This window comes from Drosophila innubila, chromosome 4, assembly GCF_004354385.1.
Source record: "Drosophila innubila isolate TH190305 chromosome 4, UK_Dinn_1.0, whole genome shotgun sequence".
Lineage (NCBI taxonomy): Eukaryota > Metazoa > Arthropoda > Insecta > Diptera > Drosophilidae > Drosophila > Drosophila innubila.
The window spans coordinates 630062-653239 of record NC_047625.1 but is presented as its reverse complement, the minus strand read 5'-3'; the positions used below and the strand labels follow the sequence as shown (position 1 = coordinate 653239).

General features: G+C 38.1%; 2 protein-coding genes across 2 annotated transcripts in view; both read left to right on the top strand.

The window, feature by feature from the left end:
* LOC117783818 (serine-rich adhesin for platelets-like) overlaps nucleotides 1-8141 on the top strand; it is a 13712-nt gene extending 5571 nt beyond the window's left edge. Inside the window, exons 3-5 of the mRNA XM_034621402.1 lie at nucleotides 236-280; nucleotides 732-5462; nucleotides 5538-8141. Coding sequence (XP_034477293.1) covers nucleotides 236-280; nucleotides 732-5462; nucleotides 5538-8056 — 7295 coding nt within the window. The 3' untranslated portion in view covers nucleotides 8057-8141. The remainder of the gene's footprint in view (nucleotides 1-235; nucleotides 281-731; nucleotides 5463-5537) is intronic.
* Nucleotides 8142-9758: 1617 nt separating this feature from the next.
* LOC117783719 lies at nucleotides 9759-19251 on the top strand. Its single transcript, XM_034621289.1, has 17 exons — nucleotides 9759-9775; nucleotides 9850-10120; nucleotides 10194-10394; nucleotides 10475-10744; nucleotides 10982-11215; nucleotides 11270-11559; nucleotides 11986-12596; nucleotides 12771-13001; nucleotides 15063-15215; nucleotides 15335-15573; nucleotides 15635-15764; nucleotides 17545-18089; nucleotides 18145-18695; nucleotides 18751-18801; nucleotides 18860-18959; nucleotides 19018-19095; nucleotides 19162-19251. The coding sequence occupies exons 1-17, from the start codon at nucleotides 9759-9761 to the stop codon at nucleotides 19195-19197; spliced, it is 4008 nt and encodes a 1335-aa protein (XP_034477180.1). The 3' UTR covers nucleotides 19198-19251.
* The last annotated feature ends 3927 nt before the right edge of the window (nucleotides 19252-23178 follow it).

The window sequence follows — 23178 nt, the reverse complement described above, 5'->3', positions numbered from 1 at the left end:
TTAGGTGTAGCATCAAATTACAAGTCAAATACTGTTTAAATAAGACATTGCTTGTTAAAATTGGCTGAGATTTGACAAAGTTATGGGAGTTCAAAGTTGTACAAAAATGTACAATGGAAAAAATTGAAGAAATGGGTAACTTTAAAAAAAATTTAATAAATCGGTTAGGCTTTTAATTTTAACCTTTTAATTTTTGGAACAGTAACTTAATTTGCTTTTTTCTTCTTTATTTCAGACGAGCTTAATATTAAACCCACACCAGCCTTACGTCTGGCAGATGGTAAGCCGAAATCAATCCCTTGGGAAGGCTTCAGTTCGTTTCATATGTGTATATAAAAAAAAAAAAACAACAAAAAAAAAAAAGAATTTTAAAATATTTATTGAGAGTTAAAGTTAATTGCACTAATATAAATCCTATAAATCTCGATACATTATTATGTATGAAAATGTATGTAATTACTTCTTTCTAAACTTCTTTTCTTTATTTCTTTTTATGTAAATGATTTCACCATCTCTCTCTATGCTGTACATTCTGGACATGTTGATTTAAACTTTAACTTTAACAAATCTTATTTATGTGTATTATACGTATGTTACCCTGTAAATACCTGTACTATATTCATCTAATTTCCAATATTTCATGTTCTTAATAATTTTCTGTTCCACTTCTACTGTTTTACCATTTGCGTGTGTGTGTTTGTGTGTGTGTGTGTGTGTGTGTGTGTGTATAGATTTCACAACTGTCCTGTTGGTAAATAATGATAGGGCGGGTCGGTTAGGTGATGGACACGGCCGCTATCTGTCAGTTCGTCCAGAGGTTGGTCTCTTAACATCCACAGCACGCACTTTCATCCAGGAGGGGATTACAACAGAATATGCCACACAGGTGGTGGGTACTACCTTAGATAACGGTCGGCTGTACGCCCAATATCTAAAGAAGAGCTCACGGGTTCTTTTCGAGAATGGTCAGCCGTCTGTCGTCACCAGTTGGGTGGGTGATAGTGTCCCACCGCACAGCCGATCCTACCTACAAAGTCACAATGATTTATTCAATGCTGATGCGCCAAATTGGCGAGATATTGATGACAGCCTGGATGATATTGCTTCTGTTCCTGTTCCGGTTGATGATGTTGGTGAATTCGTAGGAAACACGGATTTCCTTAAGATTAAAGGCTCAAGTTTATCGCTGCCAGTAGAAACGACAATCGTCTCAAAAATATCTAAAGAATCTTTAGGTCTGAAATCAGTTGTGATGTCGGGATCGGGACTTTCAGAGGATACAGTACGAAAATTGGCAGCTCAGAAAGTGTTGCCAATAGGCGATTTGCCAACGTTTACAGTGAAAAATCATTTCGAGCCCAGTGGGTACCAAGAAGCTGCTGGTACTGCAAATACAGATACAGATACAGATACAGATACAAATACAGAGGAAGGCCGTTCAGCTAAGGTTTACTATCAGCATTTGATGCGGGAGAAACAAAGTGAGCATGGTAAAAAGAAGCAGCAGCTTCTGAATTTTCCAAAGCGACTCCTATCGACCGTCACATACTATGGGTTTGCCGATTTCACCACCATTGTGGGCGATAGTGTAATTGTATTTTCACCAAGCACCGCTCAGCCCAGCTCGATAATAGGTCACGTCACATCGATAAAGGGAATGGCGACTCTGCGAACTACCGATGATATTCCACTTCAATATAATAAAGTTTCCTTGGCAGAGAAAGCAACAACAAGAGCAGAAATAATCGTATCCACAGTGTTGAACAATGTGAATATCATAGAAGCGGTGGAAGATACTAGTGATACTGATTTGGCTCAAGTCAGTTCGTCTCAATCGATTCCGGAAATGGAAATAAATAGCTTGATTGCCACAGCAACTCCAACTCCTACACTTGACGGAGTCCGAGCCACTGAAGAGTCCACGTCTCAGTCTCCGTCTCCGTCTCAGAATTTTGAAGTTAGCGAAACAGAAGCAAAATCCATGTTTTCATTGCCGACAGATCAGGAAATACAGGAAATCTATGCGTCCTTGGCCAAAGCGCAAGCAAAGGAGCAATCGAATCTCCAAAGTACACAGTCAACTATAACCGAATCTATGTCCGAATCCAAATCCGTATCCGATCTTCAGGGACACAGTGGAGCCACAACGATTTTCATTGATGATGATCCCTTTGCGAATTTCATCGAGCCAACAAGGGTTATAAATAATACAGTGACTGCTATAAGTAATACAATAGATGTCACAACAGCGAAGAAGGAGGAGATCACAAATCTTGTCCAATCATCAGAGATTAAGTCACTTGATGAAGAAAGTACACCACTTCTTTCAGCCACATTGCAATCCTCACAAGTTGATCAAGAGCTCACTAATAATAGACGTGATGAGAGTATTCATTCGTCCCAAATAAAAGAATCGACACAGCTACAGAATTTGTCAAATATGTCTGAGACAGAATCAGAATTAGAATCGGACTCAGTTACAGAGTTTAATTCGCAATCGACTCAGGCTGATGATATAACCACAATGATTCCCTTGGAAGAGACAGAGACGGAAATGGCTACCACGGAGGAAACGATGAAAACAGAAAGCTCAACCGAAAAAGATACCGATACCGAGGAAGACTACGTAACTGAGCCAGAAAATAACCAAGAGACTGAGAATGACACTGACACTGACATTGATAATGAGAATGAAGACTATGATGGTGAAAATGGCTTGGATGAGATTGATGTCATTTACAAGACTCTGTACACAACCTACACATATTTGACGACTTTCTTCCAAGGCAAATCCACTACTGTTTCTAGCCATACGGAGATAGTAACGAATGTAATTACTTCAGAAATCTTAAATACGGAACAGCAGGAAGAATTGACAAAAACAGTTGATGTTCTGAGTGAAAAATCCGCTACTCAAACGGATTCTGAAACTATAAGGATCACAGCGACAGCGACCGTTACGCCTTCAAAATATATAATTCCCGATGAGTTGGAGAGCTTATTGCATGCTAGCGCTAATGATGCAACCCACGTAATGGAACAAAGCCAAGATACTACCTACCTGGATGATGCCAAGTACACAAAGACCTTCTTCACAACGTACACCTATTACACAACAATATTTGCCGACAGTGAAACGGAAATAATGTCCAGGACTGAAGTATTTACAAATTACGTTACTGAACTTGCTACAGCCACAACTGAAGCACAAATTGAAATGCCATCGATGTCTTCAACTCTGGATCGGACTGCATCAGAATCATCCATTGCTTTGAAGGCCGAAAATATCAGTGGCAATGTGGAGAATGGAGAGGAGCATATCACATTGATAACAGATGTTCGATCTAGTAGCTCGAGCGGAGATCAGCAACAGCATCTAGTTGGGCAACTGAAGGATTCCGTGGACGATCAAGTGAGTTCCGAAAGTAATACAGAAGAGATACTACCATCAGCGACGCTTCTACTCCAGACGAGTTTCACCACATTCACATTCTACACAACGATGTATGTGTCAGATATCACAAATGTGGTTAGTCGCCTGGAGACAGTTACCAATATTGCCACCGAAACGGTACAGCCAACTAAAATGCTGAGCCAAGAGGAGGCCACATTACCGATCACATACTTTACGACCTTTACGTATTGGACGAAGCTGGCCAAGGACGGAGAGATTACAACAATTAGTAGAGAGGAAACAATATCGAATGTGATTGAGCCAACGAAACGGCTTGAAACCGAAACGTCAACCACATTGAGTTCAATAACGATTCAATCAGATTCGATATCAATAGCAAGCGATAATCTAGAGAAAAGTGTACTGCAAACATTGAGTGCCAATACAATTACGTCTGATACGGATACAGATACGGATACGAATACGGATATGGGTACTAATACAACGGATGCGGATTTGTCGGCACTAACAACCTATTATACGACGTACACTTATTACACTACCTCATACGAGGCCAACAACACTGTCACGGATTCGCGTTTAGAGACAATTACAAACATCATCAGACCGACGAACGTCGTAGTAAATCCGAGTCCCATACTCTCCTCAATCAATTCACCGGATCCTTATGATGTATCACCACCCATATCAGGTGCGGAAACTAATTCATCTGACTTGATTTTTTATGATTATAAACGTATTATCGATGCTGAGGGCGTGAGCACTTTGTACTTTACAACAAAAATTGAATCTTCGATTAATGAGGAAGGCAGCCGTATAGAATTTACAACTAGTACATCGAGTCTGGATATCGATGAAACGAAGAAATTGAGCTTGGCTACAAGTTTACCAAGCGAATCTCTAGGTGATCAGGACTCTGTTTCTCCATCTTCTTCTTCGCGTCAATACAAAACCGGTTTGGTTCGACTTATAGAAGGTACTCGAATCGGGAACAGTACGACAACCTTGTATCAATCAAAGGTGATTGGCACAATTATAGACAATCGCTATGCACAAATAATTGAAAGTACATCTAGTTTTCTGTTTAACAAAGCAAGTCCAGCAAGCATAATATCACCAAGTGCCACTCTTGACGACATGATTGTTAGCACTACACAGGGTGTAAATCTCGAGTCTCCAAATGTCGTTGAGGGCAGTATTAACAGTGACAGCGACAGCGACACGACAGAGACAATTACGGAACACGACGACGCCATCACTGATGATGACAACAATATTAATAACAATAACAATGCTCGGATACCATTTCAATCAAAGAAACGTACATTTGCGCCTGTGATAAGACCCTTTGCTTCCCGTAACAGGCCAACATTCGCGCCGAAACAGAAGACACCAAGTCCAAGCAGTGCTACGATTATAACCAGATCTGATATAACGCCGACGATAACCGCAACGCCAGCCCTCAAGTCTGTGGGTAGATTCGGCTCTTCGCGAAGGGGTTCTTCTTCCATCCTGAACTCGAACACACCCAACAACCCTCAAGATACGGGTTCAACGAGTTCATCAAGCTCTAGACGTCTATTTGGACGACCTATAAAGGCATCGAGTGGATCGGTTAGTCAATTGGGCAGTACTATTCAAGCAAGCAGTGGAATTTCTCCGACCAGGAACCGCTTCGCATCTACCTTTCGTACATCAGGCATCCAGGCGTCCAGTTCACGACGCCTGAGCTTAAGCTCCGCATATCGACCATCCAGCAGCAACATCAACGGTTTTCGAGTCTCGGCATTGAGTGGAGTCAACTCTCGGCAACGTATCAAGCCAACATCAGTCTCCGGCCTCGGACCGGCATTTGGGAAGACCAGTACTAGTGGCGTTGAGGAGGAGAATTCAACGGAGGAGCAGCAAATTGAGACAAACGATGAGGAAGACAATGCCACGGAAAATTCCAAACGTAATCAAAATCCGCTCTTGCGTTTCCGTCGACCATTGAGCAGACCCATCGGCTTTACTCCAGCTCCTCGTAATGCTAATAATAATAGTAATGGTAATGGAAATGGTAACAGTAATGGTAGTGCCAGCACAGGAGTCACTGTTTCACCTAGAAGGAATCCATTTGCAGGACGGGCCAAGGCATCAACGACAACAACAACCACCACTACAACAACAGCCAGACCACGACCGCGTAGCTTCCAGCGCCCCACAATATCCAGTATTCAGACACGGATCCGCCCACAGAATGCCCTGTTTCCACCACGAGGTCTTTTCCAAACTCAGCAACAAAAGGAAAGCGATCAATCAGCTGTAAACAACAGCAACAACAACAACGACAGCGAGTTGAATCAGAATGAAACTGACGATTCGGAATATGACGATGACGATGACGATGCAGATGGAGAAGAAGACGAAGATGGCACTGATGACGATGGCCAAAAGGAGGAAAACCGCCGCAGACGATCTAACAAAAAAAGCACAGCTCATTCCCGGGTTCGTCGTCAGGCGGATACCTTGAATCGAAGCCGTTTTCGGTTCCGTCGACCCAAAACTGCCACTACCGAAGAGCCAAAGCCAGAAAAAATCGAAGAGGTGAATGAAACGACGCTCAGTACACCTCGTTCGAAAATTAATTCGAGATTTGGCTCCCGATTTCATTCGCAATCGCAGTCCCAATCCAGTCCTTCGAGTGCAACTCAAGCATCGACATCGGGACATCGGTCTATACGTCCCACTCGACCCACATCGCCGCGAACGCAGTTTACACTCCGAGAGAAGGATACAACTATTAAGAGTATTACAAGACCAGGTGCTGGTGGTACATCCTCCTCAAATTTTCGACGTCAGCAGCAGTCATCGCTGCGACGCACAACTAGTTCCCCCAGCTCTCGACGTTTAAAAAGTTACACAAGCCATAATCACAATCACAACACTGTCGATCCTCCTGGATTGCGTACGACAGGAACATCCCGTTCACGAAATAATGGCAACGCAGGCGGTTCAACGAGAGGACGAGGTTCTATGCGTGGAAGAGGTCGCAACGATTATAGCTCGGATCCAAATTTAACAGATCTGGGAAGCGCCACGATTACGGTGACCCATGTAATACCAGCGGAGGTAACAGTGCCGGTTGTAAATGGTCAGGTGACCGAATACAAGAACATTGTGACCGGTAAGACAAGCATAGAGGTTTTGGGACCTAATCAATATACGAAAATCCTGGGTAATAATGGACAAGCCTCACTCTACCTAACGAGAGAGGATACGAGCATCAGTCCCGCCGGAGTCACAGAGCTCACTCGTTATCTTCTACACGATACAACGACAACAACAGTGACCTTTACGCCCACTACGATCCGTGGACGGAAAACCTCCTTCTCCCACATACTGCCGTCGACGGTGTACTCCGTCGAAAACGTTGTGTCGACGGTACAGCCGCAGATATCGGCAAATGCTCCACTGGCCAATATATTGCTATCGCAGCTATTATTGGGCAACATCAATTTACCGGCGAATCAGCTGCTTGGCGCCTTGGGTCAGCCACAGGGTCAGTCTATTGTGGGCGTGGCTGGACTGGAGCCATCGCTGCCACCGCAACCTGCACCGCAACCACAGACAGAGTATCGGACCCATACGTCCACCTATGTGACCACAATATATGATGGCAAGTCCACAATACTCCCAATAACATTCCAAGGCAAAAAGATCCTCACAACAGTCTTTGATACGACTGCTCAAACAATAACAGCCACAGAATATAGCGTAGACACTATAATAAATACTCCAACCCAGCAGCCTCAGCTGCAGCAGCAACAACAACAGGTAGGAGGACAGGTGGCACAGGTGAATAGTTTACTACTGCAACAGCTACTGCTTCAGCAACAGCAACAACAGCAGCAGCAGCAAATTCCGCAAGTATCCCATACGACAATGCCGCAGATATTTTTGGGTGAGAATCTGCAGGACTTGGACGACCAGCTGATGCTGGATGCTGATATTGATGTGCGCGATAATATTGATGATATCATAGTGTCTGATAACGACACAAATCAGAGTCGTTCCGCGAATAAAAGCAGTCGAAAGAAGCCCAGAAAGTCGGGGAAATCTCACAAGCGTCATAAGCAACAACAGCAACAGCAGCAACAACCAGAAGAAGAGAGCAGTGTAATAACACTTTATGTTTCAGGACGTAGACCTGGGGAGTTTAGCACCATTTTATCCACAGTTCATAATACCAATGATCATGCGAGCAGCTTACATAAGAGACAGGCAATGCCAATACTACAGACTGCTGGACTCAATAGTCCCGAAGATCTGTATGAGTTTGGCGGTAGCGAAAAGATCAACCTGTACTCGTATGTACCTCTTGACTTGAATCTGGAGCTAGAGCAAGAACAAGAGCAACTAAAGATGCAAAACTCGATCAAGTCGGCCTTAGATGATTGCCAGGAAAGTGCAGAAGGCTGTGAGTCGAAGACTCAAACCGCTTCGCTAGAGAGTATCATTGGAGATGTCGATTTGTGGTATGCCAAGGCCACAAAGCAGGCCTTAAGTACGAGTACGAGTACGAGTACGGATACGAGTAGCACCTTAAGTACCTTAAGTACAGATCAACTATTAAATGTATCGCAGCATTTTTTAGATTAGGTGGCCTCACTGAGTTGTTCCCACTACAGTTGCAGGTCACAACATTGTCCACAACACATCCTCAGAGAAGTGGGAAGCGTAGAAGAAGAAGAAGAAGAAGAGATGCCACCCCCATGTCTCGATTACGAAAAGTGCTTGTGCGGCGTAAACCGATAAATGGTTACCCATCATCACTAGTCAATGATAACAACAGCAACAATAACAACAACAACAGCAGCATATTGAACGAAAATTTACACAGACAGCCAAAGAAACATCGTGTTGTAATCTTTAAATATAGAACAGCAAATAGAAACAAATTCAGCACAGCTCAATCAGTTAAATCAATCGAATCAACAGCTTTACCGACAACTCCAACTCCAACACCAATAGTAACAACTTCAGCCTTAATCCAACGATCAACGATCAACGTTGATCAGGATAAAGATGCAGATACAGTCAACGGACAGATATTGACTCTAACCACAACAAGTACTGAATTATCGACACGAACCTACACATATGTCGTGGAGCGTGTTCACAACGGTCAACACGAAATACTGCAATCAATATCAACATTTACCCGAATAAACACCCGAGTTCTGCCGATCACACTGACCATTACACCCAGCCAGATCTATGAAACTTTCGCTATTTCCACACAAGCGAACTAGTTTTGGATAGTACTTGTATTGCCAATATTTAATTATGCTGATGAATACTTGGTAAGAATACACACACACCCACACCCACACCCACACACATACACTTCCATTCAAGCAAAATGTAAAAATATGATCTAAGCTACTTATTTAGTTGTAAGTGTTAATATCAAATAATATCCTTATACCTTACACCTTAATATCCATTATCAAAGAGTCGTTTAGGGACAATGATCCTAAAAGATCCTTTTTAGTTGCTACTTGAATATTATTTCTATTCTTTTGACATACTAGCGAATGAGATTCTCGAATCCATATTATACGAGTGTTGTCCAACGTGCAAAGTTCAGTGCAGACGAACATTGTGCTTTCATTAAATCGTCTTATCTAAGATATATCAAGTTCAGTTTTTAGCATACACCTAGGTATAAATAATCTGTGTTGCATTAGGACTCGTAATACACCCTTTGAGAGAATGAATTCCTTTAAAATTCCAAGCTGTCCGACACATTTACTTCATATCTTCAAACTTATAACACGGGATGCAGTGGTCTCTTGGAAACTTAAGCCTCTGCAAATTTAAATTATATTTTATTTCTGTTTCAAACTAATTAACTATAATGAAATATATTTGCGTACAATACCATATATTTTAAATTTTAAATTACTTATAAGTTCTATAATATACACTGATATTAATTTTTATGAGAATAAAATAAAGGTATAGTATAGTAAAAAAATATTCTTTTAATACATATATACGAATGTACAAAATGTTATTTGCACTCAAATCTAAAATTAATTATGTAAAGTCAGTACTTTTATTTCGTATTTTGTATTTTTTTGTATTTACACTTTTCAGAAAATAAATAAATTTCAATAAACACAAACTAACATTTATTTAATTAATTATTGTTGTTCGGATAATATAAATATATATAAATGTGGAATTTCTATGTACAGAGGTCCTTTTATGATTACAACTCATTTTATACCCAATATACCCGCAATAGATTAAAGAGTTCTCCGACCTTGCATAATATGCATAATATGGTCTGAAAATGACTTTAAGTCCCAAGTCACTTAATAATGTTTAAAATTAATTAATGCAGGATACAATAAAAGTCATGTTAACCTCAATACAACACAAAGTAAAAGTGCAGTCCTTTATATAGGGGACATGTCTGATAAGAGCTTAGACGAGGCCAGATTCAATCTCGCTACGCATATTATGTCGAATGGAGTGGAACTGATAATTGCTAGCGACAGGGTAAAGCATAGTGATAAGGTGAGCAGCATACCGTCTTCATCGTCGCAACTTCTTCAAACTCAAACTCAAGAAACCAAGAAGAAGAAACCAGTGACCTTTGCACCAAGCACACTCATTAACCATATGATATTAGCTTTGCCCACTGCCAAGCAGGTAATAATACTTAGGTACACAATTGTGGAACTTAACAATATAGAACTTAATGCAATACACTTTCATAATGCAGGACAAGTTCACAATTCCCATTATTGACAACCAGTTTATAACGAAGACTTGTCTTACAACCTACACATATCATACGACATACCTTTTCAACGGAAGCACCACTGTTGAAAGTGCCGAAAAGGTCGTCTCTAATCGTCACACTGAGGAACGCAACTATTTACGAGCGAGCACTCATTTACCGATGGGTTTAACTCTTTTAAATGTAAGTAATGTCTGCTCAAATCAATTGAAACCGATATATACTCTTGATTATAATATCTTAAATCTTAAATTCTTATTTAGACACCCGAGCTGGTTGTTGGCATATTTCCAACTACGTATCACTACTTTAACAAGATGAGGAACAACGATCTTGTGCTCACATCTAGCTATACAATAATCAACACAGTAACTGGGCCTGAGGACTACATATCTTTCCTGCAGCCTTCAGAGGAAGCCACCCCCTTACAGGAAACAAACACATACTATAGTCGGCTTTCTCTAACGAAATCCATTCAAGATGCTTTCGAATCAACGAAAATCTTAACCGATGAGAGCATTCTGACCCAAGTGGTAATTACCCAATCAATACCAGCTCGCGGTTCTACAAAGCTGCACTCTAGCTCTGATCTGGATCAAGATCGGGATCAGGATCGGGATCAGGATCGGGATCAGGATCGGGATCAGGATCGGGATGTTCACATATATGCAACGAAAGTTTTTTTGACAACTGTTTCGTATCTAGTGACTCCAGCTCTTACATCTGTCAAATCGAACAAAGAGTCGCTATCGACCAAGTTACACACAAAGGTCATAGAAAGTGTGGTAACAGATATTGTGCCTAGTTCGGTATTGAGTTCGGAACTTGTGTCCATATTCCGACATGAGCTAATGCAAAAGAACGTTAAGAATAACCGAAAGGTTCTGATAACATTGGCTACATTGTTGAACGGTCAAACCTTGAACGTAACTGCAGTCAGTATACCAAAAGGATCACTTGCACCCACAACATCTTCTTTAAAACTAAATCAAAATGCAATGGATGTTAGTTTAAAAAATGTGAACACTTTAAATGTCTCAATGATTCACTCATCAAAGCCTTCAATTACCATTAGGCCCAGCTCAGTCGAAAATGACCTGTCAGATACCGAAACAGATTCCGAAACAGAAGCAGAAACAGAATCAGAAGATGGATTAAATTTGGCAGAGTCTGAGATCAAGGATGTTTATATACGGCCTTTGAAAAATATACCGCCACCGTCACCTTCACCGTCACATTCACCGTCATCAAATGTTGAACAACTTATTGGATCTTTAAATCTACAACGATTTCGGCCAGTATTCAACGTAATGGCTGACTTACTGCAAAAGAATCTGGTGAGCAGACAGTCGCAACAGACAAAACAGATCTCCAGCATAGCAACCGAAGCGAAGAACCAGATACCAACTAGTCAAAGCCAAAGTCAAGACACTTTAGAGGGCCCGAATTATATACCTCTCCAAATAGCCGATCCACATAAATTAGGAAGCAAGCAAAATGTTAATTCGAATATACTATTATCCAGCAGATACAGCAGTCCGGAAAACAAATCAACTGAAAATGAAAATGTAAGTGAGACTGAACTGGACATTAACCTTAATAGGCCATCGGCACACAGTCTGCACATTAACCCACCCGAATTCGATTTTTCCGACCTTGATGTCATCGATGACAACTGGCAATTGCAGCAACATAACAATAACAATAACAATAACAACAATAATAATAATAACAATTACAATGACATTTACCGCAACTATATTCAATCCTTAAGGCCACCAGAGCCTGTCTATCAGCATTCCTTATTAAATAAGGGTATTCCCATACGACCCGGCGAGATTATCAATGCCAATGCCAACGATATTATTATTGGGAAGCCAAATGGCATTGGAGCACAGTTTTCGTTATCCCGTCTCGAGTATCACAATAAATCGGCTCAGAATCAAAATCAGAATCTTGTTTATTTGCAACCATCACCATTAAAAAAGAAATCCTGGACTCCCTCGATGATTCCGCTTTCCCTTATACCGCCACAAGTTATCCCTCTAGCTGAAGGATCTCTGGCTGCTTACGATCAGGATGGATTCAATCGAGTGTTCCCCGATGATGATTATAAAACCATAACAATACTAAGACCACCCTCACAAGTTTTGAACTCATATTCCAAGCATATGAGTTCATCAGTAGCCTCTGAATATCTACATCAATCCGCTCCAGGAGTCGCGGCTTCTATAACTTACCAACTTAGATCACCAATGTCGTACAATAAACAGAACTATAACTTTAATAGCCACATATACGGCTCTGAACAACAAATTGCCAATCTTAACTCGGAACTGAAAAATAATGAAATTCTGGAAATCAAGCAAATACCGCAGATATTCAGTACTAAATTGCCAGCGGTTACGCGATACCCAATCTTTGAAAGTTCACAATATATGCAGGTACCCTCGAAGCATTCCACCAAACAATCCATACCGGCTTTACCGGCTATACCGGCTATACCGGCTTTACCGGCTTTACTGGCTATACCGGACATACCGGCTGCCCACCACCAAGTCAATTTCAAATTGGATGTGCTCAGTCACAACGTTAACATGAATGTACCGCCTCTGACCTTTAAGAGAGATAATGAGAATTTTCCAGTTGCCACTGCCGTTCAAGGACAAATTCCTGTACCACCAATGCCCTTGGTTAAGATACCACTTAATAAAGCTCATGTCGAAGTACGGCTATCACCTCAAAGTACACAATTGGCTGTTGAGCCGCCTTATGATGACGAACACTACAGTACAGCCAGCACACTTAAGCAACGCAATCAGAACCTATCCAAAACATTAGAAGGAACCCCAATGGTACACAGGATTCCATCTGCAAGCTCTACTGCGAATTTTTATAACAAGATGAAGAAGCCAAACAGAAACTTATTATACTTCAACACAACATTAATGTCAATTAATCCACAAACATTATACCCAGCTGATGTTACGACACATATTCAAAACAAAAACGTTATTGAAGATGTATTCAAGTGGACGGATTCAAATCCTACGGCGACCAACAAGCAATTAGTTTATCTAAAATTAAACAATCCTAATTCAACAAGCCTCCAAGAAAAGGAATCTTCAGATCAAACCGCTGCATATGCAACTTACAATTCAAAAAATAATCCTAGTGCTGCCCATATTTTAAATTCGAGTACTCAGCGCCTAAAATCGAAACAAAGCCCATCTTTATCAATACAAGAATCGATACAAAGCTACAAAACTATCGATTTAGGTTTGGGGCAACCTTTTCAAAAGCCACTTCCAAATCGGACTGAACATCGAAAAGGATCCGTTGCAGTCGTTAGCAATATTCCGAAAAAGTTATATTTTGCAACTGGTGAGGGCTTCAACTTAAAGTCTCAACTTATGTCCGAGTTTATTCGACCTTTTGCTGCATCGACCAATATATATGTGGATAGTGGGGCCACAGTTTTGTCGCCTCCGCCTATTTCCTCATATTTAACACCAAATTTGAAAAACACCTTGATTTACGAAACTAAACTAAAAGCTTTGGGATTGCAACCACCTCCACCACCAGCACCAGCATTGTCATCATCATCATCAGTTAATAGAAATTTCAGTTCTATACTTAAATCAGCAGATAATATAATTCTCTCCACTCCTATACACTCATCTACAGTGGTTCCCAACTTTAAAGTAGAACGTACTCGGACTTCAATCTCATATGATAATGCACCAAACACAACATTAAGAAACTCATTACATTTCGAAAAGAGACATTCTTCGATAGTGAAATACACAGAAAGCGCGATAAAGACCCAGAAAATACACAAGACCACAACTATAACGAAGTCAATTTCACATCAGTATTCAGCTATTAATATAAAGCCCATGATAATGCCCATACACGAAAAAACCTTAAGGACAAACATATTGTTCTTAGATCATAAAGTCTTCACAGAAACCAAAGCCAATACTCGTAAGGTGTTAAAACCGGCAACGACATCGAGTATCGAACTATCTTTATTGTCAACGAACACGTGGAAAACCAATACTGTCAGTATTAATGGCTATAGAACTGTAAATCATAGCTCACTTTACATTAATCAGAGTCCACACCTTTCATTGGAGTCCTCCGAAGTGGTGTTGCCTACGGGAATAAATCTAAACTTTGCCATAGATCCCATTAATAGTAAGTCAGTAGATACAAATCAATTATCAGATGTTCTAGAAGATATTACAACTACATCAACAACTGCAACACAACAAATAAAACAGGTATTATTTGAATCAACTGAACTTAAGCCGAACCTGCTTCTAAATTCATTAAGTGTTAACAAAGATCCTGCCTCAAGGACTTCATTTATTTCGGTGTTGGACACTCAGATTGTGACCAAGACCGATAAAAGTCGTAATAAAGACTTAATTCATCCAATAAGGTCATCGTTTTCAAAATCGTATACTCGAATATTACCTTCCACTCCCATTAAAGTCCCGAAACTATCAAAAGAAAAGTCAAGAGAAAGAAACGTTGAAAAAATGTCAGAATACACATTAATGATTTCCACGACTGAGAATATCAGACCCGATGATTCGAGCATTTTGGTAGTGATGACTAAGGTCTCTGGCAATGATAATGCAAATGGAAATCCAAATCCAAATCCAATTGAAAATGAAAACAACGATGTCCTGGAAATAGACTACGATTCCAATATATCATTTGAGCTACCCACACGAGACGAAGAGATTGAGCCTCGCCTTAACTCAAACAGTGTATTAATAGGAGGTGTTCTATTAGCTACAGATACGCCCTATAAAACTCAACTACAAAATTCCAACAAAGAGTCAAGCTCCCCTCAGTCAATCCATTCCGATGTCTGCAATCCATCTTGTAAGTCGTCCAAAAACGAAATATGCGTGCATATATCAGGATTTGGTAGTCGCTGTGAATGCCGTCTGGGTTTTGCACGGATTTTTCCGGATCGACCATGCAAGCGTAAGTCCAATTAGTATATCCAATTATTATAAATTTTTTTTTTAATTTTTATGTTGCGTCAAAAAAAAAAAAAAAAAAAAATTTGGACAATTAATGCAACTTGTATAATTTTATTACAGCTACCTACACGTACGAGATGAGCGTTCCAGCCAGCAGAGTTGGTAGTTATTTACTCAAATTTAATCATGAGTTCCTAAATAACTCCTCAAGTCAATATCGACATCTAAGCTCAATAATACTTGACGCTATCGATCGCATGGTAATGCAATCCGATTTTCGCGATGAATACTATGGTGTCCAATTGAAAGAGTTCACATCTGCTAATAATGGGGCTGTGATTGGCAAATTTTTATTGCAGGTATAAAAATGCATTATTATTTCATGAAGTTGATTTAATATTTATGTTTGTTCGATTTCAGTTGTCAGAAAACAGTGACGAAAATCGTTTAGAAAACGTGTTTAAGAAATACCTTAGACAGAGTAACTACAGCATAGGTGGAACGGAACTGTATACATCAAAAGAGCATATCAATTCTCTGACAATTCAAGGTAAGAGTACAATAATTTTTTTTTTTTTTCTTTAAGCACCAGTTTTTCACACTTTTTTAACACTTTTGCAATTTAATAACTTTAACAAATTCCAGCCAATTTTAAATATCACTGCTGACGGCAGTTCGCGCTAGTGACGAAAGCAGCACGAAGGATGCGAAAGGCGACTAGCAATATATACAGCTAGTTTGGAAAATTTGCTATGACTGTCCGATCAGATCGAGTTGTATACCGATCGAAAGGATTAGTCCTAACTTACAAAATGACATACCAAAACTTTTTCTAATTCACCTGGGTCATGAGATACGGGGGTGCAAGTGGGAGGGTAAAAATTTCAATGATTGCAGCTAATGGGGCTATTGGGGCCTTTTGGTTAAATTTTGTTCAATTTTTTTTTTAATTCTAATTAAAAATACGCGTTGATTGATACCTCGATCACTCAAATCCGATAACTGGTTCAAAAGATAAATAAATTTGAAATTTTTAGTGGACTTCTCAAAATGAAATGAAAAGTCTGTTTGAAAGTTTGTTTTTTTGTCTGTTTGTATCAAAGCGCTAAAAGAGCTTAGATGTAATGATGAGGATCTATTCCATTTCAAAAATCTAGATATGTTTGATCTACGACTTTTTGAGAAAACAGCTAGTTTGGCGGGAAAACGCTAAATCCCGCTGAAATTGATCAACAGTTTCCAAACCATAGAAGCTACAGATATGTTCTATATATCATTGGTGTGTATATATATCAAAGGTGTGTTTGAGGGCTTTTAGGCGTACCTTTAAACTTTTTTCTTAAGTACCAGGTAACATTTTACAGGTGAAATAAAGTTTTTAGACCCCGTACTTAAAAAAAGTACAGGGGTCTATTGGGTTTGTTTAGCTTCCATTTTGGCGATTTCTGGCAAAACGGCTCTAACGATTCTTATTATTATTATTATTATTTTAGTATGTTGTAGTACCTTAATTCTTTTTTTGGTTTTTTGGTATATGAAACATAAATTTTGGCTGAGGAGTTTGGAAGATATTACCTGTTAACTGAATATTTACATTTTTCTATCGGTCGAAAATCACGTTTTAGTACGAAAAACTTTTTGGTTATATGAGATATCTTAACCAAACTGATACAATATGCATTTAACTTGGTTTTATATATCCTGACCAAAGTTGGTTCATGTCGGACCACTATATCATATAGCTGTCATAGGACCGATCGGGCGAAATCCAAGTCTTAGTATGAAAAACTTTTTTTTTCATAGTAAGTACGGGGTCTCCGACAGTAAAGTATGCTCGACTGTAGCAACGGGAGCCAAGCGAGCAGGGGGCAGAGCCCCCTAGTTTTCTTTATAATTAAAAAAAATATATTTAAAAAAAAAATTGTCATTCGGCACTGCGCAAAAGGTAATTTTTATGTACAAAGACGCTTACCCATTTTGCGCACAGTGCACAAAGCCAATTTTCGTTTTTTTTTTTTTATTAATTTATATTTTTATTTAAATATTTTATATTAAACTGAATTTTGCTCATCACAAAATTGGATATCAGAAATTTTGGGGCTTGAAATTGCTTTCGTCACTAGACTTTTACCTCGTGTAGAGGTTTTTTTTTGTGGGATTATTATTATATAAAAATTATGAAAAAATTTAATTTAATAAGTAAATATTCATTGTTAGTCAAAAATCATAATATAACTCTTATTTTCATCTTTTAAAATCAAAATAAAATATAATTATTATTTTTTAGTTTTTGTGATTAAGCTCCTGTCTTTTCTTGTGTTTATTTATAGATTTCAACGAGTGCGGCAATAGAACCTTCAATGATTGTGCAATGCATGCGCAATGCTTTAACTTGGTGGGCAGCTATACTTGCATCTGTCCAGATGGCTATGCAGACCTATCGGACAATCCGATTTATCCTGGTCGTCATTGTTCCGACAAGCTTATTGGCTGTGATAAGTGCAATTATCATGGCAATTGTATCACGCAATCCTTAAATGGAACTGCAGTGTGCGAATGCTTTGCCTGGTATACCGGAATAACATGCCAACTAAATTTAAAAATCCTATTAATCTGTATCATTGTAATTGTGACGGTGTTTGTTGTACTCCTCGTTTGCATGCTGCTCATTTATTCAAGACGAAAAGTTCACGGTGACTCCTTGACAAGCCCCATATTTATAACAGCATCCAATTACCATCATCCGAGCCTATTGACAGCTTCTCGAAAAATGTCCCCAGCCGACTTCTTTCAAGAGCGTAGCATCGATAAGCATGCTATATTGAATGATTCGAATAGTGACTCAAGTCACATTTCGGAGCCATATTCATATAAGGTATGTTCTCATTTTATAACATGTCTTTTATAATTAGATTAACTATTGATTACAGAAGTCCATTGATGTGGCTAATACGAGTAAAGGCCAAGCTATCAAAAGTAACATCAAGTCTGGCAAGACTCTGAATAAATTTAGGGAGAAGGTCAACAGTAATCATTATGAAAGCAAAGGCCCTAATGAACCTATTAATCGATCGACTTTCAGCAACATAGATATGACTCAAGCGGAGCAATCGGATCGATCTCTTACAGTAATGATTCCGCGAGCAAGGTACTTCCATCCGACCGTCTTACCTAAAGCCCAAATGACAATGGATGAAATCGACAAGTCCAGGCCAAAAAGTCGAAGCCAGTCGCAACAAAATGTAACTTACAATGATAATAATGCGAGTACTCGTAATGTTGGGACTATCATAAGCGACTCCTCAGAAATGCCTCAAAAAAGTGGAGCCTTGGTGTCAGCTGGCTTTGAGGTATCTGCAATTGTAAGCGATCGAGTAGCTGATCTGAAAGGAAATGAAAATGAAAATAAGCCTATAACACTTTCACCGAAAGCACAACAAATATCCAGATCAAACTTGGAAGCCATATTACGCTCAGGCGAGTAAGTCAGTCAATCAAATTAAGTAAATGACGTTATACAAATTGCTTACTTTCAGGGAGATTCAAAGAATGAGCTCTTGGATGAGTAATATTCAGACGAATGCAATGTAAGTGTCTATTTAAAGACTAATATAACTCAAGCCCTATATAACATTTACTCAATAGATCAGCGGATGTGCGATCCTTCGATGAAACTACCGTTCAGGCTGTAACCAAATCGATGCATCTTTGTTTTGATATGCAAACTCAGAGTACTATAAATGAGGTATTTAATATAACAAACAAATTGCTTATTGTCCAAGTAATAATAATTGTTTACATAGGAACCAAACACAATGACTGAACGTGATATAGGTTCAACCTTTTTATTGCCACATACACACCTTTACATGCCAGAAAAGGTATGTATTTCACTTGACTCTTTTATGTACATATCTTAATAACAATTACGAATGGATTTCTTCTAGCTTGAGAGTGAACTATCTGGCTTTGACTCGATCTAATTTCGGCTAGACTCTATGGGTTGATAACACTAGGCAACAAATTTGAACTTTTTGGCTATTTAACCAACGAAACCCACGTTTTTGGATAGATAAAGGGCCAATGGCAGGGTTTTTTTTTTTTGAATTTTTTAAAAATCTGGCTTTTTTTCTTACTTTTTTTCGAGGTGCGCCCACTTTTGTCATCATTACTTGTGAATGCCAAAACCGATTTTCAAAAGCTTTTTCTAAAAGCTAATAAATATATCTATATTTCAGTCATGCACAGTCTTAGATATAAACTAGTAGTTTTAGAGCTATCAATTTTTGAATTAAGAAAATTATGATTTTTTGCTTAGTTTTTTTCAGCTTTTACTTTTACTTTAAAATTCAAGGAAAACTCGAAAATAATAAATTAAATTTTCGTTTCTATTTTATTAACTTAACTGTATTAATTACGCATCGTTTAATCGTTTAATCTTTGTATGATTCATACAAATCTATGGTGAAACGGCGATATACATTTTTTTTATCTGTTTCGATGTTTTTTTTCGATTTTTATGACTTCTTTATTGAGCAGCATGACCTTTCGTATGAAAATCTTGTATTTTTTGAGCTACATTAACCAATCTCACACAATATCAATTTGTTGTTATTTTACTTATTTTGACTATATTTGGTTCAAATCGGTCTACTATATCATAGGAGGCCATAGGAGGGATCGATTCAGAATCAGCCTTTGGTAAGAAAAACTTTTTTGTTTTTTGAGCTACGTTAACTAAACTGAACCAAATTTGGTAGGGACATATAACACATTACCAGATGCACAACCTTCGAGATTGGATGATATTTCTTAAGAAACAGCAGAAGTTTTCATACTAATGGCTGATTCTGATCCGATCCCTCCTATGGCAGCTATATGATATAGAATACTGATTTGAGCCAAATATGGTCAAAATGTGTAAAGTAACAACAAATTTATTTTGTGGGAGATTGGTTACGGTATCTCAAAAAATCCAAGAAGTTTTCATACTAAAGGTCATGCTGCTCCATAAGGAAGTCATAAAAATCGAAAAAAAAAACATCGATACAGATAAAAACAATGTATATCGCCGTTTCGCCATAGATTTGTATGAATCATATCTTAAACATCGCGTCATTAATACAGCTATGTAAGTAAAATATAAACGAAAATTTAAATAATTTTTTTAGAGCTTTCCTTGAATTTTAAAGTAAAAAAAGGTGATAACAAGCTGAGCAAAAAACATAATTTTCTTAATTCAAAAATTGATAGCTCTAAAACTACTAGTTTAAATCTAAGATTGTGTATAAATGAAATATAGATATATTAATTAGCTTTTAGAAAAATTAAAGCTTTAGAAGATCCGTTTTTGCATCAACATGTAAGAATGACAAAAGCGGGCGCACCTCTAAAAAAAAGTAAGAAAAAAATACCAGATTTTTAAAAAATTCTAAAAAAAACTCTGCCATAGTAAAAAAAATCTATCCAAAGCAGTGGGTTTCGTTCGTTTAATTTTTGGGCTGTTGCCTAGTGTAATCCATAAAAGCATTTACTCAACAGGATTGAGCATTGAACCGATGCCGTAGCAAATTATGTTTGCCATTAATCATTGAAATGTACATAAGAAATTACTATACTTATATTCGTATTTGCACATGTTCGATCGATACTTATTGTCATTGGGTAAATAGAAAAAGACAAGTTATTATTTTGTACATTTTAAAATATTTATATATAGTTTTAAATGTTAAGTGCATATAATGTTTTAAATAATTATTATAATATTTATATTGTTATTAGCTAAGCTGTATTACCTATAAATTATTGCATTTATGTCTTTAAATATGTTGTTCAAAATGAATATTGTGCCAGTACATATGTTTGTAAATATATTAAATATACGACACTACACTGTAAATTTACTTATTTATTTTGTTCCTTTAAAAATAGTGTCAATCATTTTCCAATTTTTATGCAGAATCAAAATGTAGGCTAATTCCATAGAGATAAATTTGATGTTATGACAGTTTGAAAAAGCAAGTATGAAAAAAATTGACAGTAAGGGTAAAATTTAACTTTTAAATTTTGATGCAGATTTGACAAAGTTATGACATTTTGAAGTACTGATATAGTGTCACTGGGAATGTCTGGAAAAAAGGACAGTGACTATATCCATGGAAAAAATTGATAGTGAAGGCAAAAATATAATACTTTCCAATTTCGATGCGGAGTCAAAATAGAGCTGAAAAAAATACAAAAATTTTTAATCCGGAAGGAAATCGGTGTAGATTTGACAAAGCTATGATGGTTTGAAGTTCTGAAAAGTGTAAAGTGTAAAGTATGTAGAAAATGAGCTATGACCCAAAGCATTAGACATGTTCCAATTTTGATGCAGAATCAAATTAGAGGTCAAAACAATATAAAATTTATATTCCACAAGGAAATCGATTAAGATTGGGCAAATTTATGGCGGTTTGATGTATGGATAATATGAACTATGACCCAAAGCATGGAAAGCGAAGGTAAGAAATTATATTTTTCCATTTAGACGCAGAATCAAATTAGAGTTAAGTTGTCGATAAATGGTCAACATTTCTTCTAGTGAATAATACGGTTTCCCTGCAGATTTATTTGATCCATTGATGCTTTCCCTCAAAACGCGTTCGCTGCTTGTAAAACAACGCCCTGCTGAGCGAAACAAATATATTATATTATAAAAAATGTATAATTTATTATAATAAATTATTCACAACTTCGTTCGTAGGATTGTACCCCTTTTCGAATAACAAAAAACAAGCCCATTTCGACCTTATATCCGGGTCTTTAAGCTGTAGTGAGAGTTTGAAAATTTGATTATCACGGATATACTCATTGGATGTTACACATTGGAATCGAAGGACCAACCCTACAAGTCCCTTCGCTCGAATTCATACTCGTATTATGAATGCCAACTTTTTGAATGCAGAATAAAACCAAGGTTTGAATATGTTTATGGGGTAAAGGCTAACGACAAGTGTTATACCCGCTGACCATAACCATGTTCATCACGAAATAGGGGTTGGTATTGTGTCCGAAAGATTTCGTGAGTCAGTGGACGGTGGTCGATGTTCAGTCGTTGCTAGTCGGCTATAACACGACTTTATTTGTATATATACTTTCAAGGGTTCGGGGACATTATTTAGAACGGAGTACAGAGAACAGAGGCGTCTCCATTAGGGGTTCAATCAGGAACATTCTGCAGCTGTCTTTGACCAAGTCCTCGCTACCACACGACAGAAACGTTCTAGGTCACTGAACAGTTCTGACCATATGCTCGTTATCTACATCCTACACCTGCTCAACTCTATACTCTGTACCGCCGCCCACTAATACTTATGGACAGACTACCGACCAATTTCACCACTTCAATACCACCTATATACCGGACAATAAGGGTTGGCAGTGCTACGCGGACCAGGTACAGAGCACAGGTGTAGAGAGCTGTGGAACTGCAGTGTAATTCCTACCGCTCAGTCGAAACAGTTAGGTAAAAATTCTTCTATACTACATATACATATATTAAATCAGCGAGGATTTTATAAAGATAATTTAACTGCAGAAATATAGAAAATTTTAGTGTATTACAAACTTTTCTTTTATATGGAACTATCGAGACTTAAGTGAAAAGAGATTATCTAACAGTAAATACAAAACAGTAAAATACAAAAAAAGGAACAATTTCTATCAAAACATAAAATACATACAAATCAAGTACAGTTTAAAAAAATATATATATATATTAACTAATTTTTAAAATTTTAATCATAATATAGAGCTGTGCAAAAGAAATATAACCGTCATTAAGGAACATGCTCAAGCCCTTCTGAGTGTATACCTAATGACCGAACGAGCTACTCAAAATTAAATAAATATAAATGTATATTTTCGGATTCTTTCGCTCCATACTTACTGAATCAAGTAAGAACGTAAAGGTCGAGAGTGTG

Coding starts and splice junctions, on each gene's coding strand:
- LOC117783719 (XM_034621289.1), top strand. Junction 10,395..10,474: donor TGGGTTTAACTCTTTTAAAT/GTAAGTAATGTC, acceptor ATTCTTATTTAG/ACACCCGAGCTGGTTGTTGG. Junction 11,216..11,269: donor TAAATCAAAATGCAATGGAT/GTTAGTTTAAAA, acceptor CACTCATCAAAG/CCTTCAATTACCATTAGGCC.